The 20368-nt window shown below is 33.0% G+C and overlaps 1 protein-coding gene across 4 annotated transcripts in view; it reads right to left on the reverse strand.

Annotated features, from left to right (window-relative positions):
- Positions 1–20368, reverse strand: part of LOC127719949 (neprilysin-4-like) — a 75461-nt gene that overhangs the window by 14402 nt on the left and 40691 nt on the right. For 3 of the 4 annotated variants that reach the window (XM_052226317.1, XM_052226315.1, XM_052226316.1), the window contains exons 3-10: positions 14561–14793; positions 6622–6654; positions 4517–4678; positions 3689–3772; positions 2314–2519; positions 1315–1494; positions 866–952; positions 32–171 (exon numbers count right to left, since the gene is read on the reverse strand). In XM_052226317.1, the coding sequence (XP_052082277.1) occupies positions 32–171; positions 866–952; positions 1315–1494; positions 2314–2519; positions 3689–3772; positions 4517–4678; positions 6622–6654; positions 14561–14793 (1125 nt within the window). Of the gene's footprint in view, positions 1–31; positions 172–865; positions 953–1314; positions 1495–2313; positions 2520–3688; positions 3773–4516; positions 4679–6621; positions 6655–14560; positions 14794–15990; positions 16041–20368 lie in introns of those variants that run through there. The other variant, XM_052226318.1, reaches the window with a different exon arrangement.

A 20368-nucleotide genomic window follows, 5' to 3' on the forward strand; every position in this document is an offset into this window, starting at 1 on the left:
TTCGGATTATTAAAGACGAATTCATATTTACCTTTTTGGTGTTGCTGTTAATATACCGGACAAAAGGCGTAAATATTCTGGGTTTCTGTTGATTATTTTTTCTCCTGAACCTAATGCTATATTTAAATCATTAATCTTTAACAGATTTGTAAAATATTTCATCCAGTCAATCTGTAAAAGATAATAGAGTTCGCTTTAAGCAGTGTTAGAAACCAATAGTTACAGCTTTTTGAAGTTCACTGAAAACTACAATTGTTTGTTTTCAAATGCGTTTCTATTTAATTTTCTGTAATGCAATATCTTAAAAAGTTTATGATTTACTCGGGACCGAAAATGATTTAAAGGTTTCATTGAAAGCTACATGTTAAAGTGCGATGTGACATTTATTTATTGGTTAAAAAGCAATTAGATTCCGAAACTGTACAGCACCTACAATGTATCAAGTTGACGTTTTTTTTTTCTGGATAGATTGATATGTGTAAAGGTGCGTTTACACAGTACGATTTTACTTTCCATTTTCATTTGATTTTTAACTGTGCACCTGCTTTCGACTAAAATCGCACCGTGTGAATACTAAAATCGGATGTCGTTTAGTTAACGTAACGTGTAAACAGGACGCTGTACGATTTACCTGGGCATCAAATCGGATTGAAAATCGAATGGAAAACCGTATCCTGTGTTTGGAACTAGATTTAGAATAAAAGATATTTTTTCTTTTCCTTCTAGTAGTGTAGATTGCTCATCTAATTTCCGTTCTACATGTGAAGGCTTTCGGAATCGAATTGCATACTAAATAGTCGGCGCCTACACGTACAGAAAAACCTCAATAACAAAATCATTTTGAATCCGTTAAGTAGCCACATACCGCTGGGGACGAATTCGTTATACTTTGTATAGTCTGCAAGTTGTACATTTTATCTTCATCCCGTCGTTCTGCTGATGGTAATGAAATCTGAAAAAAAAAGAATTATGGACATAATCTCATGGCAATTTATATGATAACATTTAAACAATTTTTATGAATGTCGAAAGGCATCATAAATCGTAAATGTTTTATATCTGTAATGAAATAGTAATTATTTCTGTTCTGTTCTTTACTACAATTCTAGATTTTAAAAAAAACATCTTTTCAAACATATAAGCTTTTTGTACATTTCCAATATACAAAGAAATATAAATATGTTATTGAAAATACTTGAAGCATTCTGAAATTCTGGTATGCATTTTTCTTTCAAATGTAGTTCGTATGGTTTTGATAATTGTGTTTTTTTTTATTGTTCCTGTTCTTATTTTAACAAATAAATCAAATCTCACATTCGCAAGTTTAATTTCAAAGTCGACCATATCTTTCATGTCATTTCTGGCCTGCGCTTCGTCAGCACCAAACATAACAGCCACTTCTGTAGCAAAGGTTTCATAGGCCAGTAACGTTTTATCATCTCTTCCCTTTAAATAATACTCTCTGTTAGGCATCCCGAACCCTGGTTGGTCAACCTATATAACAAACAGTAATAGTTGAGAATCAATTAAAAAGTAAAACACAAATCAAGAATAAATATACTAAGTTTCGTGGGAACAGCAAATTAAACTATGTCTCGTTAGAACAGCAAACTATGTATTCAATTTGTAATTAAATTGTGGACAAAGTTGACATATTTTCTTTTCTGAAACTCACAGGGTTTCAACTGTTTAGGTTTGAGCGTTCCAGAATAGCGGTTTGGAAGCACGAAATATATGAAAGTGTGATTTTCATTTACTTAAGTTTTTGACGATGAATGAGACTCAAAATCGATTTAACTTCACACACAACTCGAAAGACATATCATTTTTCTATATAGTAATGCTTCATTTTTTTCTTTTCAACATTAATCTTAACAATATTCGCTAGCTTACAAATAACAATAATTTTTATTAGAAATTGAATAACATACAAACACATGAACAAAGAAACACACACACATAAAAGTTTGTAATGAATATATGCATGTCAATCTTGCAGCTGTCATTTTAGAGTCAATTACAGATCCTTGATAGTTTTAACTAATTCATTGATATCTTTTCTTAAACTCTCAACGATTTATGGGCTTGATATATTGTACAGGCACCTGTCTATTACCGAAGACTATGTTGATCTCTTGCTGGATTTGTGGTTTCTGAATTCGATAAGTTGCTGTCTAATTGGCACATAACCGCCATATCCTTTCCTCATATGACAAGGGCTAGACGAAGAGTATGTGAAAACTTGGCTACGTTAAACACAGTTGCAAGGAGTCTTTGACTGCATGATCTATATATAAGGAAAGTATTACTCACATACAGAATACGAGCATCTGGATTTTTAGAATCAGTGTAAGCATATGAATCAAATATTGGAGGACTGTTGGTGTACTTTCTGGTTGTGAGTAAAACATCTACCAAATCAAATGAAGATTCAGACCAGCTTGTTGATACGACAGGCCATCCTCCTAATTCATTTACTGTAACCATTGGGTCTGTTAGATTCATCTCTTCAATGGCAGCTAAATTTGAGGTTTAAATAAATACGTATTTTAGAATTTCAGGATTCATTGCTTACGTGTAAAGATAATGGGCGGTTGAGCATAGGGCTCGGAAATACTAGTACTTGTAAATAAACTTTTTAATCAATCTATCCCGTTGTTGTATAATTTAGTACATATATTTATGAATGATTTGGTAAGGTTTACTGATTATTTTTACACTTGGTTATTTTAATGTACTTTCATCATTCCGACCGTTAAACAGTATGAATTAAGACAACAGTAGTTTACTGGTGTTTAAATCTCGTAAATCCATTAGGATGAAACAAATCAAGGTAACAAACACAAACTGAGGGAAGCCCAAGAACTCAAAACCGAGCGATACTGGGTGTGCCGACATGGCAAGCGTCACCTGCTATGCGTACAATACCCGCCGTTCGAATACACATTCAGTCAAAAGGTCACAATCGGGAATAAGGCGCAATCGATAAAAAAACTGGGGAGAGGATATGAACTTTTCAAGATTTCGTGCGGAATAAAAGAAAATGTTTTTTTCTCTGAAATTGAACTCGTATTGTTTTTATGTTTTTGCAGATACCTTATAAACGCTGCAAATGTTTGCAAAAAAATAGAACCAATTTTCCGACCTTTAATGAGCCCGAGTGTAAAAAATTGTGATTGACACTTGATTGACATTACACAAATGTATATGGAACTGTTCCAGTTGCAGTTAAAAAGTAGTCTTTGTTCTAGAGATTAAATCTCAGTTTCATTTGCAGACCCTTCATTATATAACTAAAACTGTATAAACTAGTTGACTAAAACATTCAATTAAAGATGTTTTCATTATTTTTACATTCATGCTACTTTTTCATTCTTTAAAATGTATGACAGATATTTTTAGTTCAGCGGGTACAAAATTTGAATATTTAATCCTTGCTGTGCCATTTTATTTCAAATTAAGGAGAATCAAAAAGCCCAAAGAAAAAAAAAGGAAATTATGAATCAAAATTTATAAAAGAAATCTTAGACAAAGTCATAGACAACAATTAGTAGGTACGCAAACCAAAAATAAATTCAGAATCTTTACAAAAGCATATGATGATCTAAGATGTCTGTAGATAAACTTTTTCTTGTAAACTTGTACAAAAAATGGCATATGTTCTAATGTATCTTTACAATGAACTTACTAAGATTAACACAAGATTTGTAATAATTTTTAGCTTTAGTAATTGCTACCCATTCTCCAACAGCAATCGGTTCTTCTAACACAGCTGGAATTACAAGAAAAAAATTATAGAAGCAAATTTCCATTAATGAAATATCAATTCAAATCTGCAAAAAAAAACAATTTCTATCGATTCTTTGCTATATTCATGAATTTCGATGACAGATGTTGAAAACCCAATAAGTATAATACCGATAAAGTAGTAACCTATCTATATGTTGATTATCTATATTCAAGAAATCCAAAACGAGTTTCCTATTGCGTATTAACGTATGCAGTAAAACTTGGTTTGAAAATTTTGAATATCAAATTGGAATTTCTAGTAAGTATGTAATGTTTTCTCTTATTTTTTGTTTTATCTTTGTATCTTTTTATATCAGAAATTAAATGCTTTATATTTGCAATTTTTATAAGGCCGGTATTAAAGCGTTAACCGGAGCATATTTCGTAACGAGCGTGTTGTGCTTAATGTTGTATGCACGGTCAATCAGCTCTATAAAATTACAAAAATAAGATTATATTTACATTTAAATACTAAAAACAGAAAACTATCAGAGTTGAATCCAGGTTTTATTTGTTCTGTTTTAAAGATTCATACGCACTGTAGTAATTTTGTTATGGAACTGGGGTAGATGTTGCTTTTTATTGAAAAATAAACAATAATGTGTAGCCCACGTGTCTGATTGTTATCTCACAATCAAAATAGCGGAATCGTTCTGAAACTATGGTATACTTATGAAAGTATTTCATCTCTCCTGAATTATATTACTCGTTAGATATAATTAAATACCTTTCAGTTTTACATCAACGTCGTCCCTGAGTGTGTAAAAAGTTCCTAAGACGGCTTTGTCTTCCGGAATAACATGAGATCTTGTCCATCCTCCGCATGCGTATTCAAAGAAATCTGCACAAGGATCGACTGACATGTCCATGGATTTCATCATATTAGAAGCTAATGTAGAAAGATAATAGTGGCATCTGTTTGAAACTGTGACTAATATTTAATAAAATTGAGAATGGAAACGGGGAATGTGTCAAAGAGACAACAACCCGACTTAAGAGCAGAAAACAGCCCAAGGCTACCAATATTGGGTCTTCAAGACAGCGAGAAAATCCCGCACCCGGAAGCGGGCTTCAGCTATCCCCTAAACAAAAATGTGTACTAGTTCAGCGAGAATGGAAAGGCTCCTAACTTGGGACAGGCGTACAAATGCGGCGGGGTTAAACATGTTTTGTGAGATCTCAACCCTCCTCCTATACCTCTAGCCAATGTAGAATAAACAAACACAGCAATACGCACTGTAAAACTCAGTTTAAAACTCAGTTTAAAAGTCCGAGTCCGATGTTAGAATAGGTAACAGAAGAAACTAAGCAAAATGACAATGATAATCTATATAGTAGGGATCATAGCAAAATGCAGTTATTGACTTTGTTTCAGGTTGACAACTTGTGTGTTTGACCCGAAGACTGAACTGTAGCCTGAAACCGAAGGCTGGTGGCATCTTTTCAGTGTGTGAGTCAAACAACAGCTGTTGAACGAAAATCCAGTCTTTAACTCTTACTATTGTACCATCAGCCTCAAAGTACTCAATATATGCTTATGCAACTCATTCCATCTATTAATATAAAGTAGGTGGGAAGAATAACTCCGATCTTTAACATATTTTAATAGATTTGGAGGCTGCAATCTAGGCGGGCCCGTTGATCAGTGGATGAAGGCTCCAATTTAGGCGGGCCCGTTGGTCAGAGGATATTTTCATTTGCTTCGTGATTCAATAGTAAAATTACAACAATAATACGGTTTTGCTAACGAACAGATCAGAATCGGTTACCAGTGTCTGTCAATGAATTGTTCTCACAGTCACCTGACTATTCTTCTATCTTTCAGCGACTCTTTTAAGTCACAGGTGTACATGTGATATACTGTGGATTCATTAATATTCGTGGGAGACAAATTTTCCGTGGATATATGTGAACCACGAATTTAATGTTCAACGAGGTATACATTTTCTATTGGCCTTTACGCAGACTTTGGTAAAACCATCAAATCAAATATACACGAAGATGCAGTTTTTCTTCAATCCACGAAAATTGGTACTCATGACAAAAATGAATCCGCAGTATACAGTGACTGAAGTGACCAAGTTAGAGACAACAAGACTTGTGAAACCCCATACTTATATTGACCTTTACATGTGTGTGAATAAACAGATATGCGAGGTGTGTGTCCATGAATCAGCACACAATAGACAACAATAACCGAAAGACGCAGAGAGGGCAACCTATAGCCTTCAACAAAGATGTTTACACAATATGTCCAGCTCTAAATCGTTATAAAATCTGTGAATAAATTAAACATAAAGTCAATGGTCTTTCATCAAAATCAAATTCTGTAAATATACAATGTCAATAAGATATGCCACAAGGCAGCTACTGACAATGTTTCTGACTTGGGACAGGCATATGAAATTGTGGCGAGGTTAGACGACTTTTTTTTAAATCTCGATCCCTCTATTACTTAAAACATTGTGCTGTTGTTTAATTATGGTATATTTGACACATATCCAAGATTTCCTTTTATTTAACCGCATAAAAATATAGGGAATATAGTCTAAAAAATTACCAAACTACCAGATTCTCTTTTCAGTGTAGTGCATGGATTATTTTCTATTCCTCTCTTTGCAAAGTTCCCAGAAATATCTATGTTTTAAGAAAACGTTTGTCCAGTTTTAATGGCGTATATTCTGCAGCGTTCGACGGACCTTTTTAAATTGAGAAAAATAGGACAGAAAACGCATCATAAAGAAAATAGAAAAAAAATATTTTGTATTTAAAATGATTATCAGAATCTCTGCAGTTTTTACCACAAAATGTCAACTACTAATCATAGCTTACCTGCTTTTACGCAGTCTGGTGTGGTACAAAGTTCTGTAATGAAACAATTATTCTGAATGAAATCATAAGGGTATAAAATCGTTATTGAATCATTGTCAAACATTTTTCCACGAAAATACATAAAACAAAAAAGGATAATGATTAGGCTAGCCTCTTTACTCGAAAATTAAACACTAGTAGTATTTCAATCCACCAGATAACATCTGCCAGTGTTTATAAGACATTAGGCCATCAGAAAACAAACACAAACAATGCCATTATATGAGGGGTGGTAGGAAGGGGGTGTCATCCCGAATTCCCGCAAAAATAAAGGCCTAATCCCGACGTCCCGAAAAAGGTCCTTCCATCCCTCTTATATCTGTTCCTGCTGGAACAATTTTTCTATACCGTTTTTTCCGTTAGGAACAAATACTGTAATATTTGTTCTGGTGGAAATAATATTCCAAAATATTTCTGCCATTTGGAACTTAGAATATGAAGGAACTTCTATTTTATGACAGTATCTACCATGTATAGTGGTTTAATGTGTATAACAAATTTGTCTGTATTTTGCTTTCGAACTTCTTGCATTTAAATTCAATTATTTTATTGGACAAAGCAATATATGATAATGCGTAATCAAAGTGTTCAATATATAATACAACATGACAAATAATGTATATAAAACATAATTACACAACTAGTTAAATTATCCATATGCTAAAACTACAAGACTATTTTAATGGGGAAAAACTATTCATTGATATTAAGATATATGCAACCCCATTATTAAAAGATATTTGGCGACACCATGTGTTATACAAAGATATTGATGGAGGGTAAACTATTTATTTTTAGTCAGCCTGTTGCTCATTTTGGAATCAAACATAAAGTATAAAATTGTTATTTTAAGTTATGATAATTCATATACTATTTTATTTAATTTGATTTGTATGTGTCTATATATAAAGTCGATACTTTAATTAATATAAACAACATAATTATACACCCTTTATATAAGTTAAGACGGACAAAAACGGTTGATCTGCGAAGTATTCCATCTTCATGCTAGCATACATACTGTTGTTGTGTTACAACCCTAGACCAAGCCGTCGAGGAAGGCGTCACCCGACTGATGGAGCAATATAGCCTAGTTGGTCGAGTGGTCTTGGGCGTTGGGAGCAGTGCATGCGTAGTTGCCACACCACAGTACCAAAGAAGCATGGGATCAACCTCCGCTAAGGAGAGCACAAAATTTTTTTAAAGTCCCCACCATGAAGAAGGAAAATAAATTCAAAAGACATGTCTTTCCTGCCCAAAAAATATATTTTCTTTATTGTAAGGGGAAGCGTTGGCTGACTCCATACCTCTCCAGGTCAAAAAAGAAAATTGTTCACGTTAAGACGTATTAAAAATGCCACACTTGACTCCTAGATATCATCTTGAACCATTCAAATGTATGCTTAATCATGAGTTTTGCGATTAATCATGTAAGGAAACAACTATTAATATTATCAGTGTTTTATTTAATGGATAGGGGTATAATATTAAGAAGACTTTCGCGAAAAACCTCAAAAAACTGAAAGACATCAAACCATGATTATTCCCTATTATTGTCATTCTCCATGTCCAAAACACAAACAGAAGATGGTCATTCATCACTCACATAGATAAAACATTTAACATTGATATGAAGTTTGAAGCCAAAAATTATGACACAATATATAGTTAAAGATATGACATCTAAATCAAGTGTTAGACACTTCTGTTGAATAATCAGATACTGATTTAGAGTATATTCATCAAATTAGCTATAATTTGTTCATGTTTGAAATACAGAACAGCTAAAATCTTGCAAATGACCTGTCCCTTAGGAAGGACAAAAATATCCTGTTTTCCCACGTGAGTTGAGCAAAACTGAAAAGCAATATATCAAAATTCCGAAATAAACAAAGGTTGACGTACCATCATCTAAATAATATTTCTTATCAATCATAAAATAATATCATTTCTGAGTATTTTGTGAAATCAATGATATTTTAAATACTCAGATCGGTGAAACGTACTTTAACAATCTACGCAATTGCATGTGTATCAAACAAACCATGTCAGACGAAGTATGTTTCGGTCCATAAATTGGTCTTTGGATCCTATCCATTATGCACTTAATCATTGCATCTTCTCTGACATTGTCATATATCCACACTAAAATGTTGTTTTAAGTATGGATATTAAAATAAGGGGTTGTAACAGAGTTGGTAAATTCACTCGAAACTAGGTGAGACATACGCAGTAGTGATAGATAAGTGGTATAAACATAGAAAAGTGAATATTTTAATCAATAATAATTAATAAAAATTAAACACAAAAAGGGGGGGGGTCTACCCCACAAGTGCTTGTGAACATTTTGACATATTTTTTTCTTCTAAATAGTTATAAGGCTTTAAAGTTATTTTGAATGTCTTCGTATGCATTATTGCTGGACCAAGTATGCTTTTTGTCTAGTTAACTCCCTTAAAAAATACTTTTTTTTACTGTTATAATCAGTGTTTTACACTACAAAAGTTTTGCCATCGTTAGAGGTTGACAGGTATGATGAAAAAATATTTGCAACATAAATCTTTTTTTTTAGTTGGTACAAAAAACTATAGGTTTTCTTTTTTTATTATAAACTGATAGATTTGTTTATCTGAAACTTGAATACCCAATTAGAAACACATAGCAAACATACAATCCGACAACAATATTTTTATAAATTATTTCAAATCATCAAAATTCTGCATTCATAATTGTTTGAACATTGTCGGTGCACACGAATAATCCTATGTGTGATGTACATTTCATCATGCTTTCAACAATAACTAACAACCACATTGTATCGTAAGATATAAATCACTTTCGGAAACTTTTAAACGTCTTTCATCTATATTATGAAAACCTTCTTAGAATCGGTATATTTTTATGCATTTCTATCTATGCAAATACACTTTAAACATGATAACATCTTTTAAGTTTTAAGTACGTTTGTAGACACACATTAGAGATTTCCAATAAAATGACATACGTACGTAACTCGACGTACGGACCTAATGGGACTGGTTATTGCCAACCATTAAATTTGATTAAATACGTTGCCCAAGTTTAAACAAAATATTCCAAGACTTTTAAAATCACACACTGGAATTTTCGTCTGTATAAAATAATTTTATCATGACGAAAAATGATAGAAATCTTGCATTTTTATTTATAACGTGGTTTTCCAGATTCCCGCCTTTATTTTCACTGACATAAGATCGCGTATAAACACACGTATCCCATACCTATCATACGTACGATTTGAGTTATCTTTCATGGTTTTGATTATAACAATTATTTTTCAATATACTTTGCAGATGAACGCCCCATTATACTTGTTTTCTGTCTTTCGTTATAGTTTATCTATTTGTTTTATTATATTTGTTGCGGGGAAAATATTTAGAAGGATATTTTTCTGACAATTTCAGATATATCGAAACCAGAGTTTGTCAGAATCTGTCTCTTTATAAAAGTTGAAAATTGAGTTAAAACCATCGCTTCCATTTAATTTCTTAACAAAAATATTTTTCATTTATTATAAAATTTATTGATAAAAAAAAATCCCTATATATATGTTGTTTTTTTAGAATTAAGGTGTGTTCGATTAGGGATTGTTCTGTATAATTTGTTTAACGGGAATGCTATCGGAGTTCAAACACAAAAGACATTTCCAGGCAAATTTTTTTTATATCCCTTGAAGTTAATTAACTTACAGTATTGTATCCATTTTATTGGTGAAAAATTAAAAGGGGGTCACCGAATTCATTTTACTGAATAAATCGTTAACGGAAATTAGTAAGGTAAGTAACATTTAACAACATTATATAATAAGATTTCGTTGCCAGATGCGGATCCAGGATTTTGAAGAAAAAAAAGGGGGGATATAGGCAACGTAAGAAGTGGAACAAAAAATAGAAGTATTAATAGGATGTGGGGCCATATACATATGTGTTCGTTGCATATGTATTTTACATATGCATAAAGAGGTTAAACTCCTAACTATCCTACTGTCTGTCGATACATTTATTTTTGGCATTGCACAAGTCATGTCTTCTTTGACTGTCCATGACGTTAAAATACTAAATCCCTGGGATGTGTTCTAGTTGATTTTAGTCTCTGATGCATGATTTTTTATTATTAATTGTTTTGGCTTTTAACTAGCTGTCAGTTACTGCGAGTACTCTCAAATCGTACTTTCTTGTTTATTTGACCTGTTGATACTAATTGTAATGCTTTTTTGTTATTTAATGTTATTTAGGGTTATATCTGGTCTATATACCAGCTTTGATAAGTGTTTGGTACTACTATAAATTTTCACTTCGTACTATGAACATCAAAATTATTTATTTTGTAAAAATATTTCCTTTCTCTATTGGAACTGTTCACGTATACCTAACAACAAAATTATTTTCATTTACCTGTGTTTAAAGTAATTGCAAATGGCTGATATTTTTGTTCGAGCATATTGTTTTTCTTAAATTGTTTAACATTTCATACCGATATAACATGTTACTTTTATTATTCTTCCCTTAGTTTATTTATTTTGTATTTGCATTGTATCATAGGTCAAATTTATTTGTTCAGTTATGTTCACTCGTGTTAATATGTCCGTTGATTGAGTTAAGCTATTTCAGTTGATATTTTATAGTGTGTCTTTCTATGTTGTGATGTTACACTATTGTTTCAGAAAAAGGGTGAAGGTTTGGTACCATTAAAACGTTTAAACCCGCTGCATTTATTTGCACCTGTCCTAAGTCAGGAATCTGATGTTCAGTAGTTGTCGTTTGTTGATGTGTCTCATAAGTGTTTCTCGTTTCTCGTTTTTTATATAGATTAGACCGTTGGTTTTCCCGTTTGAATGGTTTTACACTAGTAATTGTTGGGGCCCTTTATAGCTTACTGTTCGGTGTGAGCCAAGGCTCCGTGTTGAAGACCGTACTTTGACCTATAATGGTTTAATTTTATAAATTTTGACTTGGATTGAGAGTTGTCTCATTGGCACTCAAACCACATCTTCTTATATCTATATTGAGGACGTGAAGATGAATATGAACCAGACTTTGTATTATACCGCAGGAAGACATGTCATCCTACCTGGACACATGATTTTGACCCCGGACCGACCAATCTTTGCTCTAATTCTTAATATTGCGTGCTTGGCAGAGAGGCAGCCAATCTTCGATTTGAAATGGGCGAGGATCGAGCCCAAGACTTCCGGTCGCACCCGAGCAGTGGTGTAGCTTTCATTGACGCAATGTGGCAACCGCCTCACCAAATTTTGACCATTAAAAAAAGAGATAAAAGAGAATTATATACCATGTATGTCATAGTATAAAGTATATTGAGTGACGACGGTTCAAAACGTTGACTGCTTTACTCTTTACTCACTCATTCCTCATTATTAATGTCTTGAAAACTTTCTTTCATAAAATGAACAAGGTAGATGCAAATATCTTTTTTAAGTAACAGACAAAGTATACCTCGCAAAAAACTGATTCAAACAAGAGGTCATAACTATGAAACGGATATCATGTTTGATTTTTTTTTACAACGAACTTGTTACTTTTGGTGGACAAAGTTTTCTACGGATACTTGGCACTCTTCTAGTACTCTTCTACCTTGGTTAATATAAGCAAGACTTCATAGTTCACCCAGTTATTATCATCCATACATTTTGACAAAAGCTAAACGTATAAAATAAAAGACATAGTGGATCTTAAACTTAATATCCCCAAATCTGTACAAAAGCATTTTAGAGGAGGTCATACATATAATTCTGTCAATTATTTTTGCTTTGGTCAGGACCTGTCTGTAACTGAATACTGAGAATTAAACCTTTAACCAGCAGTTTCACTGAAATATATTGATTTAATGCGCACTAGAAATATTATTTCATGATAAAATTCCAAACTCTGGATTTTTCATAGACAGGATCTTTTTGCCAGTGTGTGACCTATCAAGAGTATGATCACCTACACCTATTTTGCGATTCATATTTTCTATTAACCGTCCACTCCCTATTGGCATTGACGTCTTTTAACCAAGGTGAGGACTGCAAAGATTCAAATCATTTGCCTCACCAGAAATAAAATTCAAATTACGCTACTGTCGATTGATTGATAGCTGATTGCTTAACGTCCAGTGGCAAATATTTCATGCATAATTAACGTGTAGAAAGCGTGACATTCTCTCTACAAGAGGCATCGGATTTAACGTCCCCACTCTAACCGGACGGGACTGCGTACTTGTACACCCCGCACAACAAACGGACTCCCCGCTTTGGCAATGGTTTAACTGCCGATCGGAACAAGACCAATAGTGACAATATTTCTATCCCCCCGACCACCTTTGAGGGATTACTGTCGATGCGAGCGCGACCAAAGAGACAGTTATGGATATGGAAGATACATATACATGTACGTGTATTAATCAAAACATTTGCAACAATAATGTGTGGCCTCTGCGCCCCTTCACATGATCATATTTCCATGTTCAGTGCACCACTTAATCCGAGTCAAACTCTAATTTGGTATATAATTTTAAACGTTTTATATTTTGAACAGAACGGAAGAACGGACGGATGCAGACCAGTAAATATAATGTCCTCTTGCTATCATAAGTTGGTCATAAAACTAAAATGATCATCCTACTTAACAAAACTTCAATCAAATATTCCGTACATGTCCGTTTTTCATACATAGTTTTATAAGTTAAACGCCAAATATTTTAGAAAAACAAATTAAGAGCAATGACGTTAAATTACGCATACGTTTGTATGGGCTCTTCCTAGAATCCATGCATCATTATAATTAAAGACAAGATATAAAAAAAAATAACTGATTCAGTAAAGTGTAATCATATTTTTCTTGAAGATGCGTCTTCATAAATTCAATTTGATAAAATTCTAGTGACAAAGTACTATCAGAAAGATGCATCAGTGATCTGAATTTTTACCTTTGACAAAAGTATCTTGAAATAAATTATAGAAGTATGATAAAAAAAGAAGAAGAAGAAGCAAGTCGTGTACACCTTTTACATTCCGGCGTGTTTGAAACTCTTGTTTTAATCTTATAAATTTTAAATAAAAAATGAGAATATGATCTCGCTTCAGATTCCATTATTTTAATTTTTTCAAACTTAATTCTGATTTAAAAGCTTGAAGAATTCATTGTTTCTTTGAGAGATAAATATACGGGTCAAGTGAAATGACGAAGTAATGATCGGTGCATTTGATTACCGGTAACTGAATTAATTATTCCCTTTAGGTTAAAGGTTGTTGTTAATGAAATCATCCCAAATTTAATAACAAAATATGTAAAGAATTAAAATAGTAGTTTGTGCTTATTTTTAAATAGCATCTATTCCAACAAAGTATGTGAAATCAACGAGCAAAAAATGCATGCAGTCTATGCTACCCTCCGTCATCTTTCAATGCAATAGGCCGAGATACGGTTAGATAGGTTGGTTATGTCGAGTAATGTCATATTATTGGAAATCTCTAATAACCGCTCCTATTACATGATTATGTTCTTTCGTAGAGATATGTTCGTTCGTCAATATCCTGGTCATCTCTAATGACACCAATCGTGTACAAATGCTTGTGATTCAACAGAGAAATAATTTGAATGAAACTCAAAGAGAGGATCGGGGAAATATCTGAATAAAGGAATTTTATATCCTACACCCAGATTGAGTTAACAGAAATAAATGTCTGTTGTATTTCAAGATGACTTGATCTGTTAGTACTGTTGGATGTATAAATATATATTTTGGGATAAATACATACGTTTCGTAGCACAAACCTGTAGACTTTGTAAAGTTATGAATATAATTGAAAACATCGTTGAAGCCATATATGTTATGGAAAATTCAAATTATGACATACCGTTTGAACTTCCTGTATTGCCTGTATCCGGACAATTACCACTTCCGTCTCCGGTTTGAGACCCAGATCCAGGTTCTGGAGTAGCTTTAGGAATTTCATTTTTATCGTCAATCTTTTTTGTTACAACAATCGCTAGGGTTACAGCTAATGCAATTATGGCAAGGAGGCAAACGAAGAGAGAGCATAATATAGCACGAGTGGCGCTCTTTCCCGCTTTTCCATTACTTTTACCACTGAAAATAAATCAACATTGTGTATGTCAGTAAGGAAGACTTAATAATATAACACAGATAGTTGGTATGTAGGACAACATATATCATATTGTAAAATAAGACTGCTTATTGATAAAGCACATGACACTTTGATATTCTATTTCCTTAATTAACAAAGAATGAACAAATTATGAAGTTATACTATGTGACTATCACCAAATTCAAATTTAGTTTTTAATTGTCGTGCTCAACACGAATGATGTCACTAGTGGCGCAGGTTCTGCTCGCCCTTCCGAAGCACGTGAGACGTGCCAGAATTAGTTTCCATTCTCTAGTTTAGTTTGCCTCAATCAAATGTTATAAAACTTATACACAATGCTTATTACTAAAAGACACAGATCAAGTTTGCACGTGGTGCCGTCACTTTTACCGTTCTAGAGTTAAGCCCCTTTACAAATGGAAAAATTGCTGATTTTTTCGTTCCCGTTCTCTAACTTAAGTTTACCTCAACCAAATGTAATGAAACTTATATGCAATGCTTATTACCACAAAACTCAGATCAATTTTGAATTTGAGTGGCGTCAGTTTTACCGTTATTGAGTTATGTCCCTTTATATCGTTATGCAAGCGGGGTCATCATCTGTGTACCATGGACACATTTTCCATTTTTTTTGGTCATGGTTTTGGCTGGTATTCATTGATTAATAGTTTTTCACTGTCCCTTGTGTTATGTTTACATACAATAAAACCGGATTATAAATAACGAAACAAATTTTCCTTTTGAACCTCTTCTAATGGCGGAATAAGCAAAGATGATCATAAAAAAAGGAGAACCAATTGAATGCTTCGCTTCACAACTACAATGAATAGCATTTAAAAGACGAAAATACAAATTAAAATTATGTGCATTGCTCTAGCTAATAATACGTTAGATCGACATTTTTAGTGTTAATCTAAAGTACTTTAAAAATAAATATATATAGCAATAGCTTTCTTTGTTCATCGAATAAAACTTATATGATGCTTGTACAATATGGATATTTTTCTATTCATGTATAATGTTTTAAAAAATATTCAATTATTAATTGATGCGGATTAGAATTTGCACTTCTGAAAAGACTAGTGCCTACAATTCGGAAATAATTTGAAGCAAAATCATAAAAAAAACCAATGAAACTATGTTATAAAAAGTGTAAATTTGAGAGAAAAAAAGTTTACCATGAATGATAACGAACTCCATTTCCATTTTGCATTGTAACTGCGTACTTCCAAGTTTGTCAGAATAAAAAGATTCCGATTTTTCTCTCGAAAGTAAACAATTAATTAGCCTCTTCCTCATGGTGAAATAGACTCTTTGATGACATGTATATATCTGTATCCAGATATCATTGTTTATTCACTTTCTTTAATCTTTGATAAACAAAACGTCAAAAATTCCAAGGAAAATTCAGTCTCTTAATTTCATTTAAAATTTCATTCACGTTTTATCATTTCAAAATTATATCTTACTTGGATTAATGACAAATTTGTGATTTCTATTTTTCCAATTGTATTGTATATATTCGGATTAATGATGTTTTTTCTTTAATGACAAAAGCTAAGGTGTAGAAATCATAACGTTTCATTAGATTTTGTTTTTATGACTTTATTTCTGATATATGTATATACATTTTGATACAATAACACAACAAATGAAACGAAAATAAATCTTTAATCGATAAAGAATGAATTGGAGTTCAAAGTGCTTGAATTTTCTGTATGAAAAGATTTAAACTTTTATGGTTGCTTCCTCTTGCACTTAATACCTTTCGTCAGTATAATTCAACTTCACATTCAGATGACGCAATTTACTCGGGATATGGTTATGGAAAAATGAATGCGGACATACTGACATGAGTTTGAATCAATTAAAGTGTAGTCGCGTGCATAATTCAGATTAGTATGAGGTTCAAGCTTAAGTCTAGTGCATGGTTTAGATTTGTATGAAGTGCAAAATTAATTCGCCTTTTCAGAAATTTCATTTGTTTGTACCCCAAAATGAAAATAACGTCACTTCATTTGACAAGTTTCCATTGTAAGCCCATCACAACGTTTTGGTGTACGCTTTGAAATAATGTATTACCCAGAATGCATAAGATTCTGAAACGGTCGCAATTCACACCATCGGCAAAATTTAAGCTGTGAATTAAATAAAAGAAGAATGTGACCGAGGACACGAAGGCCCCCGCTCAAGCTTTGCAACGAAAATGGGACAGATGGAAAGACGGAAGGACGGACGGTCAAGGGTAACACTTAATGGCCCCGTCGCCCACGGCTGGGGCATAAAAAAGTACACTTTGGGAGGAGATAGTTGCATTTTAATAGGGTCACTTATTCCCTAAAGTATTTCGAATAAAATCAACTGGTTTTATACAAGATTACAAAAACATCAAACGTTGAATGTCAGACGAACGAAACCAGCAGTGATGACAGTGTTAAATTAGACCCTTTGGTTAGTATAATAATAAAGAGAAGAAACTTCAAATAGAACAATTCTATCGATTTTTCATATTATATAGTTTACTAGTTGAACAACCTACATTTAAGCTTTGTTTACTTTTAAATGTTAACCGCTAACATATCTAGATATTAAATGTCTGTTCTTTAAGTTCCTCCTTCACCATTGGAACCCGTCGTTTTACTCAAGTCTAATACAAATTCGGTGGTGTGTCGCATTTTGGTAATGTCATGAAAAAAGGAAGGACGGAACTGTGGTCACCACAGTTTGGACATCATCAGGGTCATCTGTGATTCATATATTCCATAACGACTAACCACATAATGGTGGCATCGAAGCGTAAACTTCAACGTTTACCATTAAGAACCATTAAATAGCTTCATTGTAAGCAGCGACACTTCATCAAAAAATAATAATAGGAAACGAAGTTACTGGAATATCGTATCATCTGGTAGATATGTAGATATATACTCCATATAATAGAAAAACATAGGATATGAGGTATCCATCTATGACACAAAATTAGTACATGCACAGCAAAAAACACACAAAAAGCAAAGGGACAGCGATTATATTGCTGTTCTTCAACTTATGTAGGCAGCTACTGCAGAGACGGTGTTACATAGAAATGGAAAGCTCACATTGCGAAAACTGTATCTTAGTCATTCTCGTTTGAAAAAACGATATCATCGAGTAAACTGCTTTTTACTGTACGATCTTGTTCCTTTTAAGCACTGGTTGTTTTTTCCGCTTATCGTTGTGGAAAGCCGAGGGTTGATCATAAGTACTCAAAACCACTTTAACTCTGTCACATTTAAAGAGCTTGTCCCATGTAATGTAATAACCGTGTCGGTGGTCGTTTTGTTCATGTTTCTACTAAGTTGAATTTTGTCCTTTAAATAATTTTTTAGTTTCGTCTTCGATCTATCTGCAACTTATTTAGACATGGCTCCTGATCTGGGACTGGTACTTTAACATGCCACGAGTTTAATTCTAGATTATGCGCACTCAAAACCTACTTTTTCATTTCGATCATTTGAAAAGCAATCGGTACATAGAGGAACGTACTATAAGAATCAGTTCAGAAAAAAAACCTGAATTCTATGATATTGTGATACTAGTACATATAAATAAGTAAAACAAATTAGCACCCTTTCTTATCTCATCATCTTTAGATTTTTAATTTAGGTTACAATGAAGTACTTATTTATTTAGGCGACAATGGTACACTTTTTGGTTTCTGCCTTTTCACTATAAAAATCCATTGAAAAAAACTATCAAATTCTGAATTTTTAACACCTTTTGGTGTGAATAATACTGCAAAAGAAAACACATATGGTGCAGCAGCTTTTTTTGATAGAAAATGGCATTTCTTAAGGGGACTCTATGGTTCTGGAATTTTCGAAATATTATGAATGAAGAACACCCCTTGCTTAATTTTGCTCATCACAAAGAGTTTCCTCCAAATTTCTCGCGATTTATACACCAACAGCCAACATTCATTTCTCACTATTTTCATTTTCTTTTTCTAATTAACAGGGAAAATAAATTAACATCTACCTATTATCTTGGTTGTAAAATTTGGTGGCGCCCGTCATCTTTATTTACTTCTTTTTAACCTTTAAGCAGTCGGATAACAAATGTAGTTACCTGGGTCTTATTATATAATAAATAGGTTAGAAAAAGTACTATTAAAAGTGTTTTCTATTACATTACCGTTTAAAAATTGTGTAAGCAAAGAGAAGATACCTGATACGCATATCATTATATTATCATTTCATTGTGTCACAAGGGTTTCTCTTTAATTTTTATTTACAAAAATTATATTAAATTGCTGCGTTAAATAAATGATACTAAATTTTTGTTAAATACGAATGTCCAGCAGTCCAAATCAAGTAGGAATCAGTCGGGAGAATATTTTGATTTGGAAAAATCAGAAAGTGTCCGAACAATTCTCGTCTTACCCTAACCCGATTGGCACTGACACTTTTCCTATGCATAGTTATGTTGGTAAAGTAGTCAACTATTTCAGCGAATCGTTTTACAAGGGAAGATCAAGTGATCTTTGCAGTTTCTTATAAAGTGCAACAACAACCCGACCAAAGAGCAGAAAAAAGCCCGAAGCCAACAATGGGTCTTCAACACTGCGAGAAAATCCCGAAGGCGGGCATCAGCTGGTCCCTAAACAATAATGTATACTAGTTCAGCTAATGAACGTCACACTAAACTCAGAAACATATAAATGAACCAAAATTTAAAAACATACAAGACTAACAAAGGCCAGAGGTTCTTGACTTGGTACAGGAGCATAAATGCGGCCGGGTTAAACTTGTTTTGTGAGATCTCAACCCTCCCCTATACCTCTAGCCAATGTGGAATAAACAAACACACAGCAATACGCACAGTAAAATTCAGTTCAAAAGAAGTCCGAGTCCGATGTTAGAAGAGGTAACAGAAGAAACTAAGCAAAATGTCAATAATCAACATAAATTAACAAAGGACTACTAGCAGTTACTGACATGCCAGCTCCAGACCTCAATTAAACTGATTGAAAGACTATGTCTTCATCATATGAAAATCAAGCACAATCCCTCCAGGTAGGGGTTTAGTATCATACCATCATAAAATATACGAGAAGAACATAACCCGTATCATGCCAACAACTGGTTTTAGAATAAATGTGTTTATTTTTATATTATATTATAATATTTTGAGTTATTCAGAGGGCACCAGGCGAGATTAGTGTTGTACTAACTTATATAACCTCTTTAACAATAAAGTATTTATTATTAATATTATTATGAAATTGTTAAATTGATATTTCTAACTTTTTTTAACTTCTACTTGGTCAAGCTTGTCCAAATAATAATTGATCTCATTCTAATTCTTCTAAGATACAGGTTACATATCTTTAAGATGAAATAAATATATATACCAGTTACAAAAGACTGAATTATTTAGTATCCAGGCAACTAATAACTGCCAAATGTCTCGTGCAATACACATCCCATTAAATCTTAGTAACGACCAATCGAACGACGTGAACACAAGGCGGATAGATAAAGGATCAGACATACTAATTGGACAATCATTATGGAA

Source organism: Mytilus californianus, unplaced genomic scaffold (genome assembly GCF_021869535.1).
Source record: "Mytilus californianus isolate M0D057914Y unplaced genomic scaffold, xbMytCali1.0.p SCAF_11, whole genome shotgun sequence".
NCBI lineage: Eukaryota > Metazoa > Mollusca > Bivalvia > Mytilida > Mytilidae > Mytilus > Mytilus californianus.